Source organism: Pelobates fuscus, chromosome 1 (assembly GCF_036172605.1).
Source record: "Pelobates fuscus isolate aPelFus1 chromosome 1, aPelFus1.pri, whole genome shotgun sequence".
Lineage (NCBI taxonomy): Eukaryota > Metazoa > Chordata > Amphibia > Anura > Pelobatidae > Pelobates > Pelobates fuscus.
Genome location: NC_086317.1, coordinates 445,689,986 through 445,708,746, shown reverse-complemented (window position 1 = coordinate 445,708,746; position 18,761 = coordinate 445,689,986). Strand labels below are relative to the sequence as shown.

Below are 18,761 nucleotides of genomic sequence, written 5' to 3'. Positions count from 1 at the left end.
GTGTAAAAATAAGATGATATATACTTAGATCATATATATATTTATTATATATATGATCTAAGTATATATATATACACATAAATATACATACACTGTCTACGTGTATTTTAATATTAATATATACATTATATATATTAATATCAAAATACACGTACAATGACATTGATTAAATATATATATAATTTTCATTATATATATTTATATATAATAAAAAATAAATAAATATATAAATATGTTAAAAAATAAAATTAAAAAAATAATAAAAAATAAATAGATAAATATATAAACATGCGTAATTTCGTTCTAACTGTATTTTAAAATTAATATATATATTGATATCAAAATACATGTAGAACAAAATAATATATATATCTATATACATAAGGATATACGTATATATAAAAAAATGTATACATATATATACACACACATATATATATATACACACATATATATATATATAATAATTCTACGTCTATATATATATGTAATAATTTTACATAATTAGGTCATTTTATTAATTACAATTTGCAGGACCTAGTATAACTTCCACCTATTCACCCGTGGAAAATATCAATATAAACTTAGCTTTTCGGATACTTGCTTCCCTTTAGTCACCTCCCAACTTGGTGACCATATACAACTATTGCAAACTACAAATCGACCAGGGATTCAGCTTGTATCACTAGAGAATATAAACATAAAATACAACATAGTGTAATTAAGTTAAAATTAAATATTCATTTCATGTTTCAAGGTTGCACTCACAAATTGATGTTTTTTTTCAAGCCCTCAGGTTGCCTCCCCTGTGGTTAGGGGGGTTCCTCCTTTTGTTTGGTTACCACGCCAATTCCAAAATTAGGAAACATGAAATGAATATTTAATTTTAACTTTATTACACTATGTTGTATTTTATGTTTATATTCTCTAGTGATACAAGCTGAATCCCTGGTCGATTTGTAGTTTGCAATTTGCAGGACCTGCCTGACAACCCATGCCGAAAGTTCAGGGAATTAAATTTTCTAGCACTATATTTAACCCTGTAACTTTCCAATACACCAGAAAACCTGTACATGGAGGGTACTGTTTTACTCGGAAGACTTCGCTGAACACAAATATTACTGAACATAAAATATATTACAACGACGATATCGTCAGTGACAGTGACATTTTTTGCATTTTTCACACACAAATGGCACTTACACTGACGATATAATTGTTGTGATACGTTTACTGTTTTGAAACACTAATATTTGTGTTCAGCGAAGTCTCCCGAGTATAACAGTAGTAGACAACCCAGGGTATTGCAAATAGGGTATGTTCAGTTTTTTTTAGTAGCCACTTAGTCACAAACACTGGCCAAAATTTGCGTTCAAATTAGTTTTTTGCATTTTCAAATATTAACACTAACTTTGGCCAGTGTTTGTGACCAAGTGGCTACTAAAAAAGACTGGACATACTCCATTTGCAATACCTTGGGTTGTCTACTTTTGCAAATGGTATGCCATCATGGGGGTATTTCTTATTCCTGGGCTACCATATGGTCTCAAAGGCAACGTAACCAATCTGGCGAATTTCAATGTGAAAAAAATGAAATATGTAACACGCTATATTTAACCCTGTAACTTCCCAAAACACCATAAAACCTGTACATGGGGGTACTGTTTTACACGTGAGACATCGCTGAATACAAATATGTGTATTGTATTGCAGTAAAAGCAAACAGTATTTTGACATTCACAGTTAAAATGTCACGTAGAACTAAAACAATTAAAAAAATTCTTATTTTCTCCCATTTTTTTATATTTTTTTCATATTAAATTATGTTCCATACCTAAATATTTGATGTTAAACTAAAGCCCTGTTTCCCCTGAATAAAATGATATATAATAAGTGTGGGTGCATTTAATATGAAAGAGGTGAATTACGGTTGGACAGACATATAGCGCAAATGCCAGGTTTTGTTTACGTTATTTTTGGATCACAACTTGTACATTTGGCTGCGGTCTTAAGGGGTTAACTCATGGATGGCATTGTGTCTCAGGGCTCTTTTGATCACTGAAAACAATCTCGGACACCTGTGATAATTAGATTGCCAGGTGAGCCCAATTTAAGGAAAAACTACTAAAGGAGGGTGTTCCACATTATTAAGCAAAACACCATTTTCATGCAATATGGGGAAGAGAAATTATCTCTCTGCTGCTGAAAAGCGTGAAATAGTTCAATGCCTTAGATATTTCACGAAAATTTAAGCGTGATCATCGCACTATTAAGAGATTTGTGGCTGATTCAGAGCACCGACGGTTTCGTGCAGAGAAAGGTACATTGAGGAAGATTTCTGCCAGATCCATGCATCTGATCAAGAGAGCAGCTGCTAAAAGAAGAAGAGCAGCCCTCTAATTGCAGGGATTGTTATTGTTAAAAAAAACAGTAAATAATTAAAGGAAAAGAGTGCGCTGAGTGGTTATGGTGTCTGGAGTGCCTTAGCATTATCTCATAAGTAGTCAAACTGTTTTAGAATGGTTTAACTTCTTAGCTGGTGTCGCCCCCTGCCTGGACTGCTTTTGCCAGAGAGCTGTCGGAGCAATTCCTGGCAGTGTAGTGCTTAACTCATTGGCTAAGAGTTATTAGAGTCGCCAGATGCGACTAAGGTGTTGGTCCATTCCACTGTCCTTTCTCGCCTTGACTACTGTAATCCGCTTCTCAGTGGTCTTACGTGCTCCCAACTTGCGCCGTTACAGTCCATAATGAATGCGGCGGCGAGGCTCATCTTCCTGTCCGCCCGCACCTCCCATGCCTCACCCTTCTGTCAGTCCCTACATTGGCTTCCTATAAAATATAGAGCTCAATTTAAAATTCTGGTTCTTGCTTTCAAATCTCTACATAATGCTGCTCCCACCTATCTATCCTCCTTTATACACAAGTATGTCCCGTCTAGGCCCTTACGATCTGCTGAAGACTTGCGTCTATCTTCTGTCCGTAATCCCACCTCTGATGCTCGCCTTCAAGATTTCTCGAGGGCTGCACCGTTCCTGTGGAACTCGCTTCCCTCCTCCGTTAGATGCTCACCCAGTCTCCACTCCTTAAAAAAATCGTTAAAAACACACTTCTTCATAAAAGCATATCAATTAAACTGTTAATAGCTTCCAACTGGTTCCTCTTCTGCCATGGTCACTAGTCTAATACTATCCTTACCTTTTTGTGTCATTTTACCCCACTCCCTCTAGCATGTAAGCCCATTGAGCAGGGCCCTCAACCCCTCTGTTCATGTGTGTCGAACTTGGTTACAACTACATGTCTGTTCGTCCACCCATTGTAAAGTGCTGCGGAATTCGACGGCGCTCTGTAAATATCATAATAATAATAATCAGCTGTGTGGCACCATATTAATTATGGTTTTCTCTTTCATATGTTTTAAGATAAGCAACACTGGTAGTCCAGTGGAGAGCAACGAGGTAGACCTCATGGATACTGACCTAGATTCTAGAATGGAGGTAGAAGACCAAGGGACTGTGGACCTTATTGACGACGAGCGTTCTGCGGAAAGTTCGGATGGCACAGACATTGGAGAGCTACAGAATGTTACTGGTAATGTCCACTGTCAAGCATTGTCAACATTATGGAACTGCAGCAAACCTGACCTTTAAAAGTCATTAAAAGCAAATGTAGTATAAAAGGTTAATGATGAAAAAGTATAAACAGTTGTGATTGAAAAAGTCTCCTTTCCTTGTAATTTGTGTTGTTATATAAGATGAAATGGTACGTGTTAGTGCTGACTGGTTTGCCCAAAACAGGTGCGCCATGACATCTGAGATGCGGACAGAAAAAGCTGTTTTGACACTGTTTGGTTTGGCATGAAGGGAATATGAATGCCTCGTTGATAAGGCAAAAACTTTACAGGGTTACTGCAAGCACCAAGACCACTTTAGTGATTTAAAGTGGTTATGGTGCTTGGAGTCTTTGTGTGCAACGTTTCGCTATAAAACTCTGCCTATACAGAGATTAACCTATTCATTGGTATAATGCCACCTCTAGCAGCATCATTGACTAATGTCAGTTCTGTGCAAAATTAGCTTCTGATACCAGAATGCACTGCTGAGGGGAGAACTTGGACTCGATGATAAAACAGATGAACCCATTAGTTTTACAATGTGGAGGGTGGTGGAGGACCACTTTAGAAAGGGTTATTCTAACCCAAATCAGTGTTTTTTGTTTGGAGTAACCCTTTAAAGTTCAAATAAATAAAGTTAAAGTAGTTAGGTTCAGAAGGTAGATTTTACAATAATGTTTGTGGTTAGGATTAGGCTTTACATATTCAGGTTAAGTTTAGTGGTTATAATTTACGCTTAGTAGTAAGATTTTGAAATTGTATAAGATTGAAAGGTTTTGACTTGGGCTTTGAGTTTAGCATTAGGCATTGAGAGTAGATGTTAGAGTTATAGATTTATGATTGGGTGGTTAGGTTGATGTTAAGTATAAGAATTAGAATTCTATTTGTGTTGGCACGAAAATAATCATTATGCTAAATAAGAAAAAGTCTCTAATTGCAATCACACATTAATTTTGCTCCACCTCATTTCTGCTCAGTAGTATCAAAATGTCATACATGCTATGTTACAATCTGGATGACTGAACATTGGATTTGTGTCTACATAGGTGCTGTCTGTCCCTTATCTGAGGAACATCTAAAAAAACAAGATTCTCTCCTGCTACAGACATTGCAGTTTTTGTGTGTCTGTGCATCAGCGTCTCAGAACCTCAATGTTTCCTTCAGACCATCTGATATACGACGGAAACTCCTCAACCTGATCGATAGTAACTCATGGGATATGAACAAACCTCTACATCTTCATGGGGTGAATTTTATTCTTAATCATTTCATATATAATAAAAAAAAGAAAAACAGTTTTTGCCCAACCTTTTCCAGCTCCGAGTTTCATTCGGTGCTTCTGTTCTCTCCGCCTCCCATGACGTAATCAGAAAAGCATTACTTCCTCATAGGTGGTCCAATGCAATACTTCTCCTAGAAGAGCATTGGGGACATGATGCACGTTAGCTTTTCCTATGAGCAGTATTTGATTACACTCTATGTCCTCATGGATGTCGAATATCAGTTACACTAGGTTGTTAATGCGGTAGTGGCCGTTTCTACAGCAATGTTTTACATTGAACGATAAATACTACAGAGTCACTGCACCTAGGCCACTTCTTTAAGATGAAGTGATCAGGGTGACTTTAGTGGTCCTTTAAGTGAATAACCCTGTATGTGTTGGGTGAGTTAGCATTTTTCTACTTTGTGTTTAAAGTTGTGGTGTCTTTTCAAAACCTTCTCTTTTATTCTAGTATTTACAGTTGTTAAGTGAGATGCCATTGCAAGATTCGCCTTTGCCTGTTGATGACATCAAAGTGTTGCTGAAGCCTCTCCCGTAAGACAGTTTTAGTCTGTCCTCAAGCCCTTTTGATGTCTCTTGCTGGAGCTTTGTATTATTTATGAATATTTAATTTTTTTTTGCTATTCTTTTTACAGTGATGTGTGCTCTACTTATCGTCGGGACCAGGAGGTATGTGCTGCTATATTACACCGGCTGCTTCCTGTCATCTTGTGCTTGTCCCAAGAGAACATGGATACAGACGAGACGTTTGACGCAGAAGGGCAGCTCTTGAACATCATCCAAGCTTTTTGGTATTCTTAATTTTTATTGCTTTCAGAAAAAAGCTATTATCATTGTAGTCAACTTTGCAGCCTAGCTAAAATGTTTTTGCCCTTTTATTTTTTTTTCCCCCCAAGGCATCTGACAAAAGATGGAAAATGTACACACTTAGTCAGACTTGAACTGGTAAAGTGCTTGAAGACTCTGATCGAGGTACACACTTTCCTGGAATAATTTAAAATAATATCATATAGAGGAAGTATGATTTTGTAGTTGAGGACTGAAATTGCTCTTTATGACAGCCCTAAAACTTCCAACACAGAATTAACTTTAGATAGAATCTTTTTAACTTTAGCTGGGTTTAAATATACCGTGCCCTAACTGTATTTTGATATGTTCACCCTGATTGCTTATTTTTTAACAAGTGATTTATCTGACACAACTGTATCTGTTGCGATATATCGATATGAGAAGACTTTGTTTTAATCCTTTGTTGATTATTTTTCAAATAGTTCTTTTGTCTCTAATATTTTTCTGTGAACACTCTTTGTAATTTCCGTTTGTCTATTTTTTACGATAGGTGGATCCTCTGGCTAAGTGGACTATCCTCACGGTAGGAGGCACAGATCTTCATGTAAGAGATGCCTTCCCTCAGTTCCTGGCAGATCCCAATCACCAAGTCCGTTTGCTCACTGCAACATCGGTAAACAGGTAATCCAGAAATTATAAGACCGGATATTATATTATATATATTATTTTTTGTTGGATAACATTGCAGAAGGGAACGCAGAAAAATTGTGCTTATAAAACATGTCATGCCTTTCTAAGGAACGATCACTTGCAGGTTGTTTACACATCGGTAAACCGTAATACCCTCCATCACGCTAGCCACCCAAAAATATGCTAAAGCTCACCGGTAGGTTTCAATAGGCAAAACAATATTCCATCATCTTAAAAAGCAAAATATCAAAAGTGACTCACACATGGACTGCTTGAGCCAATTGTAGATTTTTCTTTATATTATAACCAGTTGCCCTAGCTTTTCCAATTATCAACAAGCAAGTCTTCCTGGTAAAATGTGTAAGATGTATGTTTAATTTTTTGATACTTTGATTCTACTTAGAACATAGATGTGTACTTGCCCCAATGTAGAGTCCACAGAGACACACCTCAGGTAACCAGAACAATTAATTAATGCATATTCTGCACAATTTATAGGTTAAATGTTGCTATCCACATATTCATGTATGACATGCACATATTAACTGGTGTAATTACATTTTGGTCTCATGAAGACAAGGTGTGCACATCTGGATCCTGGCTGTAAAAACCTTTGTCTTGGATTAAAGGGACACTATAGTCACCTGAACAACTACAGCTTATTGTATTTGTTCTGGTGAGTATAATCATTCCCTTCAGGCTTTTTGCAGTAAACACTGTGTTTTCAGAGAAAGTGCAATGTTTACATTATAGCATAGTGATAACTCCACTGGCTACTCCTCAGATGACTGCTAGAGCTGCTTCCTGGGGCAGTGCTGCACAATATGCACTGCCATTCAGTGTCTCCACCCTCTGCATGGAGACATTGAACTTTCCTCATAGAGATGCATTGATTCAATGCATTTCTATGATGAGATGCTGATTAGCCAGGACGGTGTTTTGCTTGTGCTAGCACTGTCCCTGATCTGCCTCCTTAACAAGCTCAGCCAATCTAACGGGAAAGCATTGTGATTGGCTGAGAAAATCACTTCTGATGATGTCAATCAAGCAGGCAGATCAGGGGCGCAGAGTATTATTTCCCAACTTAACGTGCTTCATGTGTTTTTTGTTTGCAGACTATTCCAGAATATCAGCTCACAACCTCTGCCTAGGCAGTTGCAACTACAAGCTTTTGATAATGCATACCTGAAAGTTCAAGAAGGAATGGGCTACCTGGTAATTGTCTACTCTGCCCTGGTTTCTTACTGTATGTTATGAAGGCAGCAAATGCACAAAGTTTTTGATAGAAATGTCACAGCTGATATTACAATAGGAAAAGCTTGTTTTTTTGCCGAACAAATTAGCCATACTGTTATTTGGTTGCAGAACATTTGTAATCTGTAATAGTTTTATTTCTGTATGTCTGTCTGAAGTTCAGAGAGAGATGAATTAGTGGGGCCATATATTCTCACCATTTGTCTATGGCATCTGCACATCAATGCATAAACATGGACACCTACCAATATCTTCACAAGATCTGTTCTTTGGTTCTAAATATATTAACAAGAGACTGCAGTACTGAGGGGGAATGACTGGTGACTGTACCAATTCTCTTCAGAACCTTAAAGGGATCCTATAGTGCCAGGAAAACAAACCCGTTAGAGAGCCCCCCTGCTTCGGGGCCCCCCTCCCTTGGCGCTGAACGTGTTAAGACCCTTTCAGCCACTTAACTTACCAGGCTCCCTTGGTGCTGGTGACCTCTCCTCCCCCGCCGACGTCAGCTCCCAAGTGGAGCTGAATGCGCAGCGCGCATTCAATCCCGCCCATAGGAAAGCATTACTCAATTCTTTCCTATGGGGATCTTGTTTGACGCTGGACTCCATGAGGATGTCCAGCGTCAAATAAGTGCAATTTACTCTCTGTAAATCGCAAAAGCGCCCTCTAGTGGCTGTCAGGGAGACAGCAACTATAGGCTGGATTAACCCTGCAATGTAAACATAGCAGTTTCTCTGAAACTGCTATGTTTTCAGCTGCAGGGTTAAAACTAGGGGGACCTGGCACCCAGACCACTTCATTGAGCTGAAGTGGTCTGGGTGCCTATAGTGGTCCTTTCATTTCCTTGGCACCCTATAACCGTGATATAACTTATCTGCTAGATTTTAAGGAAGCAAGATGTTCAGATATAGTGTTGTGGCAGACTTTTGCAATGTATGATCACTGAGAGTACCCACAGGGCCTGCTACCTGAGTCTGCTCACGAGGCCTGCCCCCTGAGTCTGGCCACGGGACCTGCCCCCTGAGTCTGGCCACGGGACCTGCTCCCTGAGTCTGGCCACGGGACCTGCTCCCTGAGTCTGGCCAGCGGACCTGCTCCCTGAGTCTGGCCACGGGACCTGCTCCCTGAGTCTGGCCACGGGACCTGCTCCCTGAGTCTGGCCAGCGGACCTGCTCCCTGAGTCTGGCCACGGGACCTGCTCCCTGAGTCTGGCCACGGGACCTGCTCCCTGAGTCTGGCCACGGGACCTGCCCCCTGAGTCTGCTCACGAGACCTGCTCCCTGAGTCTGCTCACGAGACCTGCTCCCTGAGTCTGGCCACGGGACCTGCTCCCTGAGTCTGGCCACGGGACCTGCTCCCTGAGTCTGGCCACGGGACCTGCTCCCTGAGTCTGGCCACGGGACCTGCTCCCTGAGTCTGGCCACGGGACCTGCTCCCTGAGTCTGGCCACGGGACCTGCTCCCTGAGTCTGGCCACGGGACCTGCTCCCTGAGTCTGGCCACGGGACCTGCTCCCTGAGTCTGGCCACGGGACCTGCTCCCTGAGTCTGGCCACGGGACCTGCTCCCTGAGTCTGGCCACGGGACCTGCCCCCTGAGTCTGGCCACGGGACCTGCCCCCTGAGTCTGGCCACGGGACCTGCCCCCTGAGTCTGGCCACGGGACCTGCCCCCTGAGTCTGGCCACGGGACCTGCCCCCTGAGTCTGGCCACGGGACCTGCCCCCTGAGTCTGGCCACGGGACCTGCCCCCTGAGTCTGGCCACGGGACCTGCCCCCTGAGTCTGGCCACGGGACCTGCCCCCTGAGTCTGGCCACGGGACCTGCCCCCTGAGTCTGGCCACGGGACCTGCCCCCTGAGTCTGGCCACGGGACCTGCCCCCTGAGTCTGGCCACGGGACCTGCCCCCTGAGTCTGGCCACGGGGCCTGCCCCCTGAGTCTGGCCACGGGGCCTGCCCCCTGAGTCTGGCCACGGGGCCTGCCCCCTGAGTCTGGCCACGGGGCCTGCCCCCTGAGTCTGGCCACGGGGCCTGCCCCCTGAGTCTGGCCACGGGGCCTGCCCCCTGAGTCTGGCCACGGGGCCTGCCCCCTGAGTCTGGCCACGGGGCCTGCCCCCTGAGTCTGGCCACGGGGCCTGCCCCCTGAGTCTGGCCACGGGGCCTGCCCCCTGAGTCTGGCCACGGGGCCTGCCCCCTGAGTCTGGCCACGGGGCCTGCCCCCTGAGTCTGGCCACGGGGCCTGCCCCCTGAGTCTGGCCACGGGGCCTGCCCCCTGAGTCTGGCCACGGGGCCTGCCCCCTGAGTCTGGCCACGGGGCCTGCCCCCTGAGTCTGGCCACGTTACCTGTCCACCTGAGTCTGGCCACTGGGCACGCTCCTGAATCCGCCCACAAGGCCTGCCCTGAGTCAATTCAAAGGAATGCAGTGTATGTGTGTGTATCGTGGATGCAGTGTGTGTGTATAGTGTATGTAGTGTGCAGTGTATGTGGATACAGTGTATGTGTTTTTCTTTATTGGATGCCATGTAGGTGTGTTTATAGTGGATTCAGTGTGTATGTGTGTATAAGGCATGTAGTATGCAGTGTGTGTATAGTGTGTGTAGTATGCAGTGTGTGTATAGTGGACGTAGTATGCAGTGTGTACAGTGGATGTAGTATGCCGTGTGTGTATAGTGGGTGTAGTATGCAGTGTGTACAGTGGATGCAGTATGCAGTGTGTGTATAGTGGACGTAGTATGCAGTGTGTGTATAGTGGATGTTGTATGCAGTAGTGGATACATGTTGTGACGGATTATTGCAGGTAAAGTTAACCTTTTGCATTTGGATAATGAATGTTTACCGTTTAAGTATCTCAGTGTAAGAGTAATACTTTGCTATACATCATTCACCCATGTGTCTGTTAAAAGGGCAAAGACATATAACACCATAATAATTTCTGTTTTATTTCCACAGTCTCGTAGTGGCCTTGACCCAGAAGATCTCCTTGACGAGCAGTACAACCGAAAATCAACACTACTCATGCTGATATCTGTGATCCTGCTAAGCAGTCCTGTATGTGAGAAGCAGGCGCTCTTTGCAGTTTGTCAGTCTGTCAAAGAAAATCAGCTGGACCCTCAGCTCATAAGGAAGGCAAGTGTCTCTTTTGGGCATTTACCAATAGTGAGATAAAAAACACCAGCAACATGGCAGAAAGGGATTCTGATACAATTATCAGGCTGAAATAATGAGCCTAAAAATAGAAAATATGGGTTAAAATAACATACAGAACATATCAGATTAGCGCTGCGGAATCTGTTGGCGCTTTATAAATACCAGTAATAAATAAGTAATAAATAGCAGCAAGGATAAATGAGAAGCAAAATGGACAAAGTATTTTAGTAGTTCATTAAAAAAGAGAAATGGTGCCCATTTTATAAGCCATAATTATTGGTATTCCTTGCACACTTTGTGGTAAGTGCTATTCAGATTTTCTATTGTTTGTATATTGCCTCTAAAAGATGTCAGATTGATCTCGAAACCTGTGACCGCCCCATATTCCACAATCATGAAGAATAAATATATGGAATGCCCTCTCCAAAAAGCAGTTAAACTGAGCTTGCATAATATAAGGCAAATATTGTCATGTAGGGCTCATGAAGTAATCTAAGAAAAGGGGGTGGCTTTATTAATCTGGATAGGAGATATAAGGCGACCATCCCTAACTCCTCTGCGCATGGCTAACTAGTCTAAGTCTAAACACCTAAGGCAAAGAGTCATCATAGGTATCTTGTGCAAACGTCTGATTTGATTAAACAAAGGAATTCCATATAATCTGTATTTGATGACCCAGAACAAATGAAGTCATGATACTTTGTCAAGAAACAAGGAAGACTGTAGTCTATGATGTGTGTAGTGGTAGGGCACTGCTTCAATCAAATCCCAACCACTGTTTATTTAGTATTCCGGGTAATAAAACATTGCAGCTATGTGCTATCATTAATATTAATCACTAGAGATCTTGGTCTAGAAGTGCTATTGATTGATATGAAGAAACCTAATCCAGGTTTCTATCCAGTTTAAGGATAAGGTATGATTCAGTCTTCTGTAGGAGGTGCGACAGATACCATTTCATTGTATTTTTAATATATGGAGCAGTAAGGGTTCTATATTTCCCTTCCAGAGTTATAATAATTAACACATCAGGATCTGGAATTTTCTCCTTTTTATCTACTAAGCTACAAGTAGATAAAAATGAAGTAAAAAGGTCCTTTCCATCTATTTAATCTCTCCAGTAAGGGTTCGGGTGGATTTGATGTTGTGTATGTAAATTACTGACGAAGGTAAAGATTAAAACAATTGTTTTTCTCTTAATCTCTCATTCCAGTAACAGTTTGTCTAACATGCACTTGGCCTCTATGTATGTCTGCTTATTTGCCAAATATCGACCTGCTATATATTGTTCAGTAGCCGGAGTTGAACCATCATTTAGAATGTTGTACTTGCCTACAAATTATTCTTTGTTGCTAAGATAAATAGGAAACTTCTAGTCCCTGGTATGGTGTGTAGTGGGCCCAGATTATGTCAGTGGGGGCATAGTAAAATATCAGGAAATAGTGTACGAATGTCCGTTTAACCCTAATCATAAGGCAGTATGAAATGAAAACATAATATATTCTAGACAATATATTATGAACTCTAGATGTGCGTGTTTATTGCCTGACCTGTTGATTTCAATGTATATATTCTAGTTATTTTTAAGCTCGGTACAATTTATTTTTCTAGGTGTTGCAAAAAGTTTCTGCCAAACTGGGTTACAGAAGTGTGAGCGACTTTATGACTTCACACTTAGATTACTTGGTTCTCGAGTGGCTACGAATGAAGGATACTGGCTACAACATATCCAATTTCCCTTACGTCTTGTTAAACTACTCCTCACTCCAAGAGTTCTACAGGTGCGCAGGCTTATGAACTCAACTCGGTTCTCTTGATTCAAAATTGTTTATAGGGCTCATAATGTCTATAGTTCTTCCAGCAAAGACACAATTACCCAAATTATATCATGTGTGTCCAACAATAACAATAAAAAGGGATAGTCCTACATATGGGTGCCGAATGGAATTATTAAACAATAAAACAAATAAAATAAATAAGTGTTTTGGCTTAAGTTAAAGTTTTCCATCCACTTAAATACATACAAATTGAAAAAGTGCAATACACCAAGGTGTAACAGTAAAACAAAAATTATGCTTAACGCTATCAGCTATATTAGCCTTAATATATGTTAACTAAACTAATGTATAAGTGTTGCCTGGCCCATGGGTGCCGAACCAGGCCAGGAATTCTGGAATATAGAGCACTAAAACAATGTTCCAAATTTCAAACTGTTTATTTGAATAAGAATATAAGCTTTAAGAGGGCTTGCAACACCCATTTGTACAGTGGATAAAAGCTGTAAACGATTGATTTACAGTACTTGATGGATAGCATATGTACAACTATATGAGGACCTATTTACAATATTCAATATCTCTTGGCAGATGCTGCTACAAAGTACTTATTCCGCACCTCGTAATACGAAGTGACTTTGAAGTAGTGAAGGCTGTAGCTCAGCAAATTGAAGAGGACTGGAAGGTCCTTCTGGCCAATTGTTTTCCAAAGATTCTGGTCAACGTCCTGCCTTACTTTGCCTATAAAAGTGCAGAAGACCCAGAGATGGCCAAGAAGAGGGAACTTGCATCTAAAGTATATGATTTGCTACAAGATGAAAATTGCTTGGGCAAGCAGGTATTGTTTAGTAGGTTCAATACGTCTGAGTACACAAGAAAATACAGTATAATAATGAGTTTGGTTATGTACACCAGGCTATATCTGTTTTTCTCTTCCGTTTATTGAGCAGACCCAAAAGAAGAGGTTACACATGTCGTGCGTTAGACTAGTTGCATTTAATCTAATTTCTTTTCGTATTGGTTCTATACTCCATATGCTGTTTTAGATGTCTCTCTACATACTTTTGTGATGCCGTGCTTTGTCTTTTACGTTATGTTTTTCCTATTACACCCCTTTCTTGACATCATTGTTATCTTGATTTTCATTTAGAATATTTTAATGCTGATTCTTCTATTATTGATACAATTTGAACGCAGCTCTACTTCTGTTTGCCTTTGCAGCAAATTGATGGCTTGTTTCTCCGTCACTTGCCCGATATTGTGGGGGAGCTGCTGATGACGTTACATGAAACCTTCACCGGCGCAAACACTGAACAGTCTGACTTAATTCAGTTTGCTGGGTAAGGGTAGAAAACAGGCATCTATGTCTGTTGGTGCTCACCTATTTACCAAATACTAAATTAATAACATTGATAAGTTCTGTAGAAAGCATTCTTACCAAGTGGAAGGAGGGATCCTGTTACCTTATCAAGTTCCACTGGACCAGAGACACACTCCCCCATGCAATTGAAAGTGTGTGTGTTTGGAGTAGTGGATGGCTGGTACTGGCTCCTAGTTCAACTGCCTCTCCACTGCAGATTGAAAGGAGAGCCTGCCATGCCCTACACAAGGTACCTGCTCAATGAGATATCTTCAATGCGGGTTGGGTGGGAGATATTGCTATCTCCCCGATGGTGACCCTTCAAACGTTTATGGGTTAGTGGTCAGTTTTTTTGTGAGCTTTCTGATCAGAATTTGGCAAGTTCTTCCAGAGGGAAATTCTTTATTGAATTCAGTTTGAGGGCAGTTGGTGTATTTGGTAAACGGCTTACAGCCAGGATCACTCAAAGAAGACATATATTGTCATCTTGAAATTCAGTTTATTGAGTCAAATATTGAGATCATTATTAGGGGTTAGGTAAGAAAATAAATTCAAAGGAGCACTGAGGTGAAAAGCTCTTGTGACAAAACAGTGAAAGATAACATAAATAATGTTGAAAAAAACATGTATTTTGTTCTAGGGAATTGGATCCAGCCCCAAATCCTCCATATTTTCCATCCTATGTCATAAAGGCAACCTTGGATTATATCAGCAGCTGTCACAAAAGCAAGCTCAAAAGTCTTGTGGCGATTCTATCAAAGACCCCTGTGAGTATACATGAATACAGCAATGTGTTTCTATTACAGTATTGATCTTTACTATCTCTCCTATCAACCTGGCAATGTAAAACATTTACATTTTGCTATAAACACACATCAATTGGCTATCAGAGTGAGAGCCCCTAGAGACAATTCCTCATAGGAGGTTTTCAATTATTGAAAGTCTTCAAGTTTGAAATCATCACACACCGCATGATGCTGCTGTATAATGTGAACACTTCTCATAAAGAAGCCTTGAATTAATTGCTTCTCCATAAGAAGCATTTGATTGGCGGAGTGTGGGAATAGCAGCAAATGTGCAGTAGGTCCCCAATGCTTATCTAGAACCATTACATTGGACCGGAGAGTATTTGGACTTGTGATCTCAGAAGAGGAGGCTGCCGGGAGGATATTGCCCAGTGCTTGATTACTGGTAAATTTTACTTTTTTTTTTTTTAGTTTTATTTTAAAAGAGAAGGGCCATACTTGAAAGTTCAAAAAAGCATACCAACATTACAAATAAATAATGTTAGATTGTTTCTTTAATCCCCCTTCGCTTTATCTTAATTTATGGTTTGCATTTAACTCATTCAAAATAATAAACTTTGGAAACTTTTCTCTTCTTGAGCTGTCCGGAGCTGTCAAAGTTTGTTCTTACGGGTGTAATCGGGGGTACCATGCATGATTGATGTCATATTCCACTTGCAGGAGTCCTTTCAAAAAATATTATTGTCGATTAGCACGCAAGCTGCAGAAACCAGCAATGTCTACAAGAAGCACCGGATTTTATCTGTCTACCACCTGTTTGTTAACCTGCTGCTTCTAGAAATGAAAGATGGTCTTGGAGGTGCTTGGGCTTTTGTTTTGAGAGATGTCATTTACACCTTGATCCACTACATCAACAGCAGGTACACCTTCTGTTACAGGGGCATCACATTGTAAACACTACTTTACATTAACAACAACAAAAAATATTTTAAATTTAATATACAAATCTAGAAATAATTCCATATTGGCATTTTTTTTTTTATATCTTACTACACTTTTATCTGATAGGGTTTCCCACTCTGTTGATGGAGTCACTGCACGCACTTTTCTGTTGTGCCTTGACCTTCTGCACCGTGTTTGTCAAACGGCTGTTGATTACTGCAAGGACGCCTTAGAGAGTCACCTACACGTCGTCGTGGGCACACTGATCCCGTTGGCCAACAGCCAGGTTGAAATTCAAACACAGGTAAATCCATTCAGTGCAATACCAGAGCTAATAGCATGCACATAGTTTAAGCTGTCACTTTAGTGAACTCTTGCATCTTTACTGAATAATATTGTTTGTCTTTACAATTCTTTGTAATCCCCATTTAGTGAATAACTCTTACAATTGACTTTTGTTTATGATAAAAGTTGTAGTTTTCATAAATCCAAACATTTTGAAATACATATTTTTTTTTTATATGGTTTCCAAAAGTTTGCATTGATGTTCTGTTTCTCCTTTCGTCATTTATTTTTTATCTTAGCTATTTATATAAAAAAATAAAAAAAAAATACACACAAAAACAATTTGTCTATTAATATCAGGCATGCACAATAGTGTCACTTGTTCATGTTTTGCGTCATGGAAATTTTATTTGTGGACAGGTTTCTATACTTATTTAAAGCAACACATGCCAACTAATGACCTGCTGCTCATTTTCACTATTATTCAGGTGTGTGACTTGTTAACCTTCCTGGTGATTGAGAACAAGGACAATGAGCATCTTTACCATACAATTAAACTACTGGACCCTTTCCCGGATTGTCCTATCTTTAAGGAACTGCGCCAAGTCCATCAGAGAATCAAGTACAGTCGAGGCCCGTACACTCTTCTACAGGTATTAGCCTTCTCTGTTGTACAGGTGCAATGTGAAATGGTCATGATTTAAAGGCATTCTATTTGATAATGAATGCACTTTGTCCTATGCATAGGTGGCTGGTTTATTATTACTACCCGCATACCCATCCATCACCAGCTCACCTCATTGAAGAATGATATGTTTAATTCATAATACTAAGATCTCACGGCAAAAAAACAAAAAACTTAACTTAAAAGACCCAAGCCATCCATCCCTGCAACAGTTTTCATAGAAATGTATTGTATTTTGAAAAGTACAGTGCCTCCATGCAGACCCAAGCTAATACACTGCCCCCTTCCCCCATTCTAATACACTGCCCACAAATCCAATATATTGCCCCCAAATTCAATACACTACTCCACCCCATGTATACACTGCATACAAATCCAATTTAATACACTGCCCTCCCCCAAATTTAACACACTGCCCCCCTCCCACTACTCTAATACACTGCCCCCTTCATCCCTCCCCAAGTTAATACACTGCCCCTTCCTCCCCCAAGTTTATACACTGCCCCCTCCCTCCCCAAGTTTACACTGCCCCCTCCCCCAATTTAACACACTGACCCCTCCCACCCTCAATTTAGTACACTCCCCTCTCCCTCCCCAATTTAACACATTACCCCCCCTTCTCACCACTCTAATACACTGCCCTACAGGCCTCCTCCAAAATAATACACTGCCCTGCCCCCAATCTAACACACTGCCCCTTCCACTACTCTAATACATTCCCTCCCACCACTCTAATACACTGTCCCACTCCCTCCCCCAAATTAATACACTGCCCCCCTCTCTCCCTCAAATGAATACACTGTGCCCAACCCAATTAATACACTGCACCCTACCTCCCACAAATTAATACAAGCCCCCGCCCTCTCCCCCCCCAATTTAACACACTTTGCAGGAAGGTTCCTCCAGTTCCAGCCTTGCTCTTCTCTGATCAAGAAAAGAATTAGACAGGAAATTATCTTTCCTGTCTTGCGGCTGGTCGCAGCCACAACACAAAGTGGGCCCAGGGCAGGTGGGCCGCAAATAAATCCATTGTGGGCCGCAAGTTTGACATGCTTGCAGTAAAACATATTGTTATGCTTCCAATTTGGTTAAAGGGAAACTATAGTGCCAGAAAGAAAAACTAATTTTCCTGTAGCTACAGCTTCCCTCCCCTTTAAGGTGCCCCCTTCACCTCCTCCTATGGCGCAGAAGGGGTTAAAAATCCCTTCTGCCACTTGCCTGGTTTCGGCACTGATGTCCTTTGGCTCTGGCTCGGGTCCACCTTCACTACTCGGTGCCTACAGTGTCCCTTTAAGTCTATAAGGTATGGTTGAGAGCTCCATGAAGAAGAAGGCACTCTAAAGATGATTAGTTACTTATTAGCCTTATTATTATTTTTTGTGTTTATGTAGCGTCAACATTTTGACAGGAAAATAGGTGGATGAGGACCCTGCTCAAATGAGCTTACATTCTTTAGACAAGCTTACAATCTAGAGATTCCTATTGTCTTTCTTTCAGGAAGTAAACCATTTTCTGTCTGTAAGCATCAGTGATTCTCTTCCTCTGACGAGGCTGGAAGGTTTAAATGACTTACGAAAACAATTGGAGCAACATAAGGATCAGATGAAAGATCTTGTTAGAGATTTCGAAGGTATGGAGCCCATCTAATTCTCATTGTGCATCTTGAGCAAAAAGAATATTGGTTTTGGAAATTGTAAATTTTCATAATGCAGAAGTTCTGATCATCTGTCACGTCACCATAAATTTGTCTAATCAGTGTTGTTTTTGTTGTTGTTGTTTTTTTAATAAAGGTTTACTTAAGATGTGCGATATGTCTAAATTTGTTTTTGTTTTTGTTAGTTAATCCACAAGAAAGTGTTATTATGAGACTTGTGGTTAATCTGCTACAGCTTGCCAAGTGTGCTGTCCATCATGAAAACGGCAAAGAGGTTTTAGGTAAGCCGTGTATAACATCAAGCAGTTTACTAATGTTGAATACGTCTGCTGTTTTGGATGTGTCCATTTTAGAATTGAATTCAGAAACTAAAGAAAAACATAGGAACTATTTAAATATTACAAAGTCTCTATGATAAAAGTCCCTACATTTAATTTCAAATATGGGCCTCAGTGTTATATTTTTGAATAAACATTCTAAATGATTTACTGTTTTTAATTTTATTCAGTGGTGTACATTCCAGAGACGTGAAAGTTCCCCTTTAA

The 18,761-nt window shown here is 40.7% G+C and overlaps 1 protein-coding gene across 1 annotated transcript in view; it reads left to right on the top strand.

The window, feature by feature from the left end:
* The window catches only part of ATM (ATM serine/threonine kinase), a 96,974-nt gene that overhangs the window by 28,734 nt on the left and 49,479 nt on the right, over positions 1-18,761 (top strand). Inside the window, exons 17-33 of the mRNA XM_063430122.1 lie at positions 3,420-3,588; positions 4,657-4,856; positions 5,344-5,426; positions 5,528-5,683; positions 5,789-5,864; positions 6,232-6,362; positions 7,487-7,586; positions 10,572-10,748; positions 12,381-12,550; positions 13,136-13,382; positions 13,766-13,884; positions 14,545-14,671; positions 15,371-15,570; positions 15,719-15,896; positions 16,366-16,530; positions 18,060-18,192; positions 18,402-18,497. Coding sequence (XP_063286192.1) covers positions 3,420-3,588; positions 4,657-4,856; positions 5,344-5,426; positions 5,528-5,683; positions 5,789-5,864; positions 6,232-6,362; positions 7,487-7,586; positions 10,572-10,748; positions 12,381-12,550; positions 13,136-13,382; positions 13,766-13,884; positions 14,545-14,671; positions 15,371-15,570; positions 15,719-15,896; positions 16,366-16,530; positions 18,060-18,192; positions 18,402-18,497 — 2,527 coding nt within the window. The remainder of the gene's footprint in view (positions 1-3,419; positions 3,589-4,656; positions 4,857-5,343; positions 5,427-5,527; positions 5,684-5,788; positions 5,865-6,231; positions 6,363-7,486; positions 7,587-10,571; positions 10,749-12,380; positions 12,551-13,135; positions 13,383-13,765; positions 13,885-14,544; positions 14,672-15,370; positions 15,571-15,718; positions 15,897-16,365; positions 16,531-18,059; positions 18,193-18,401; positions 18,498-18,761) is intronic.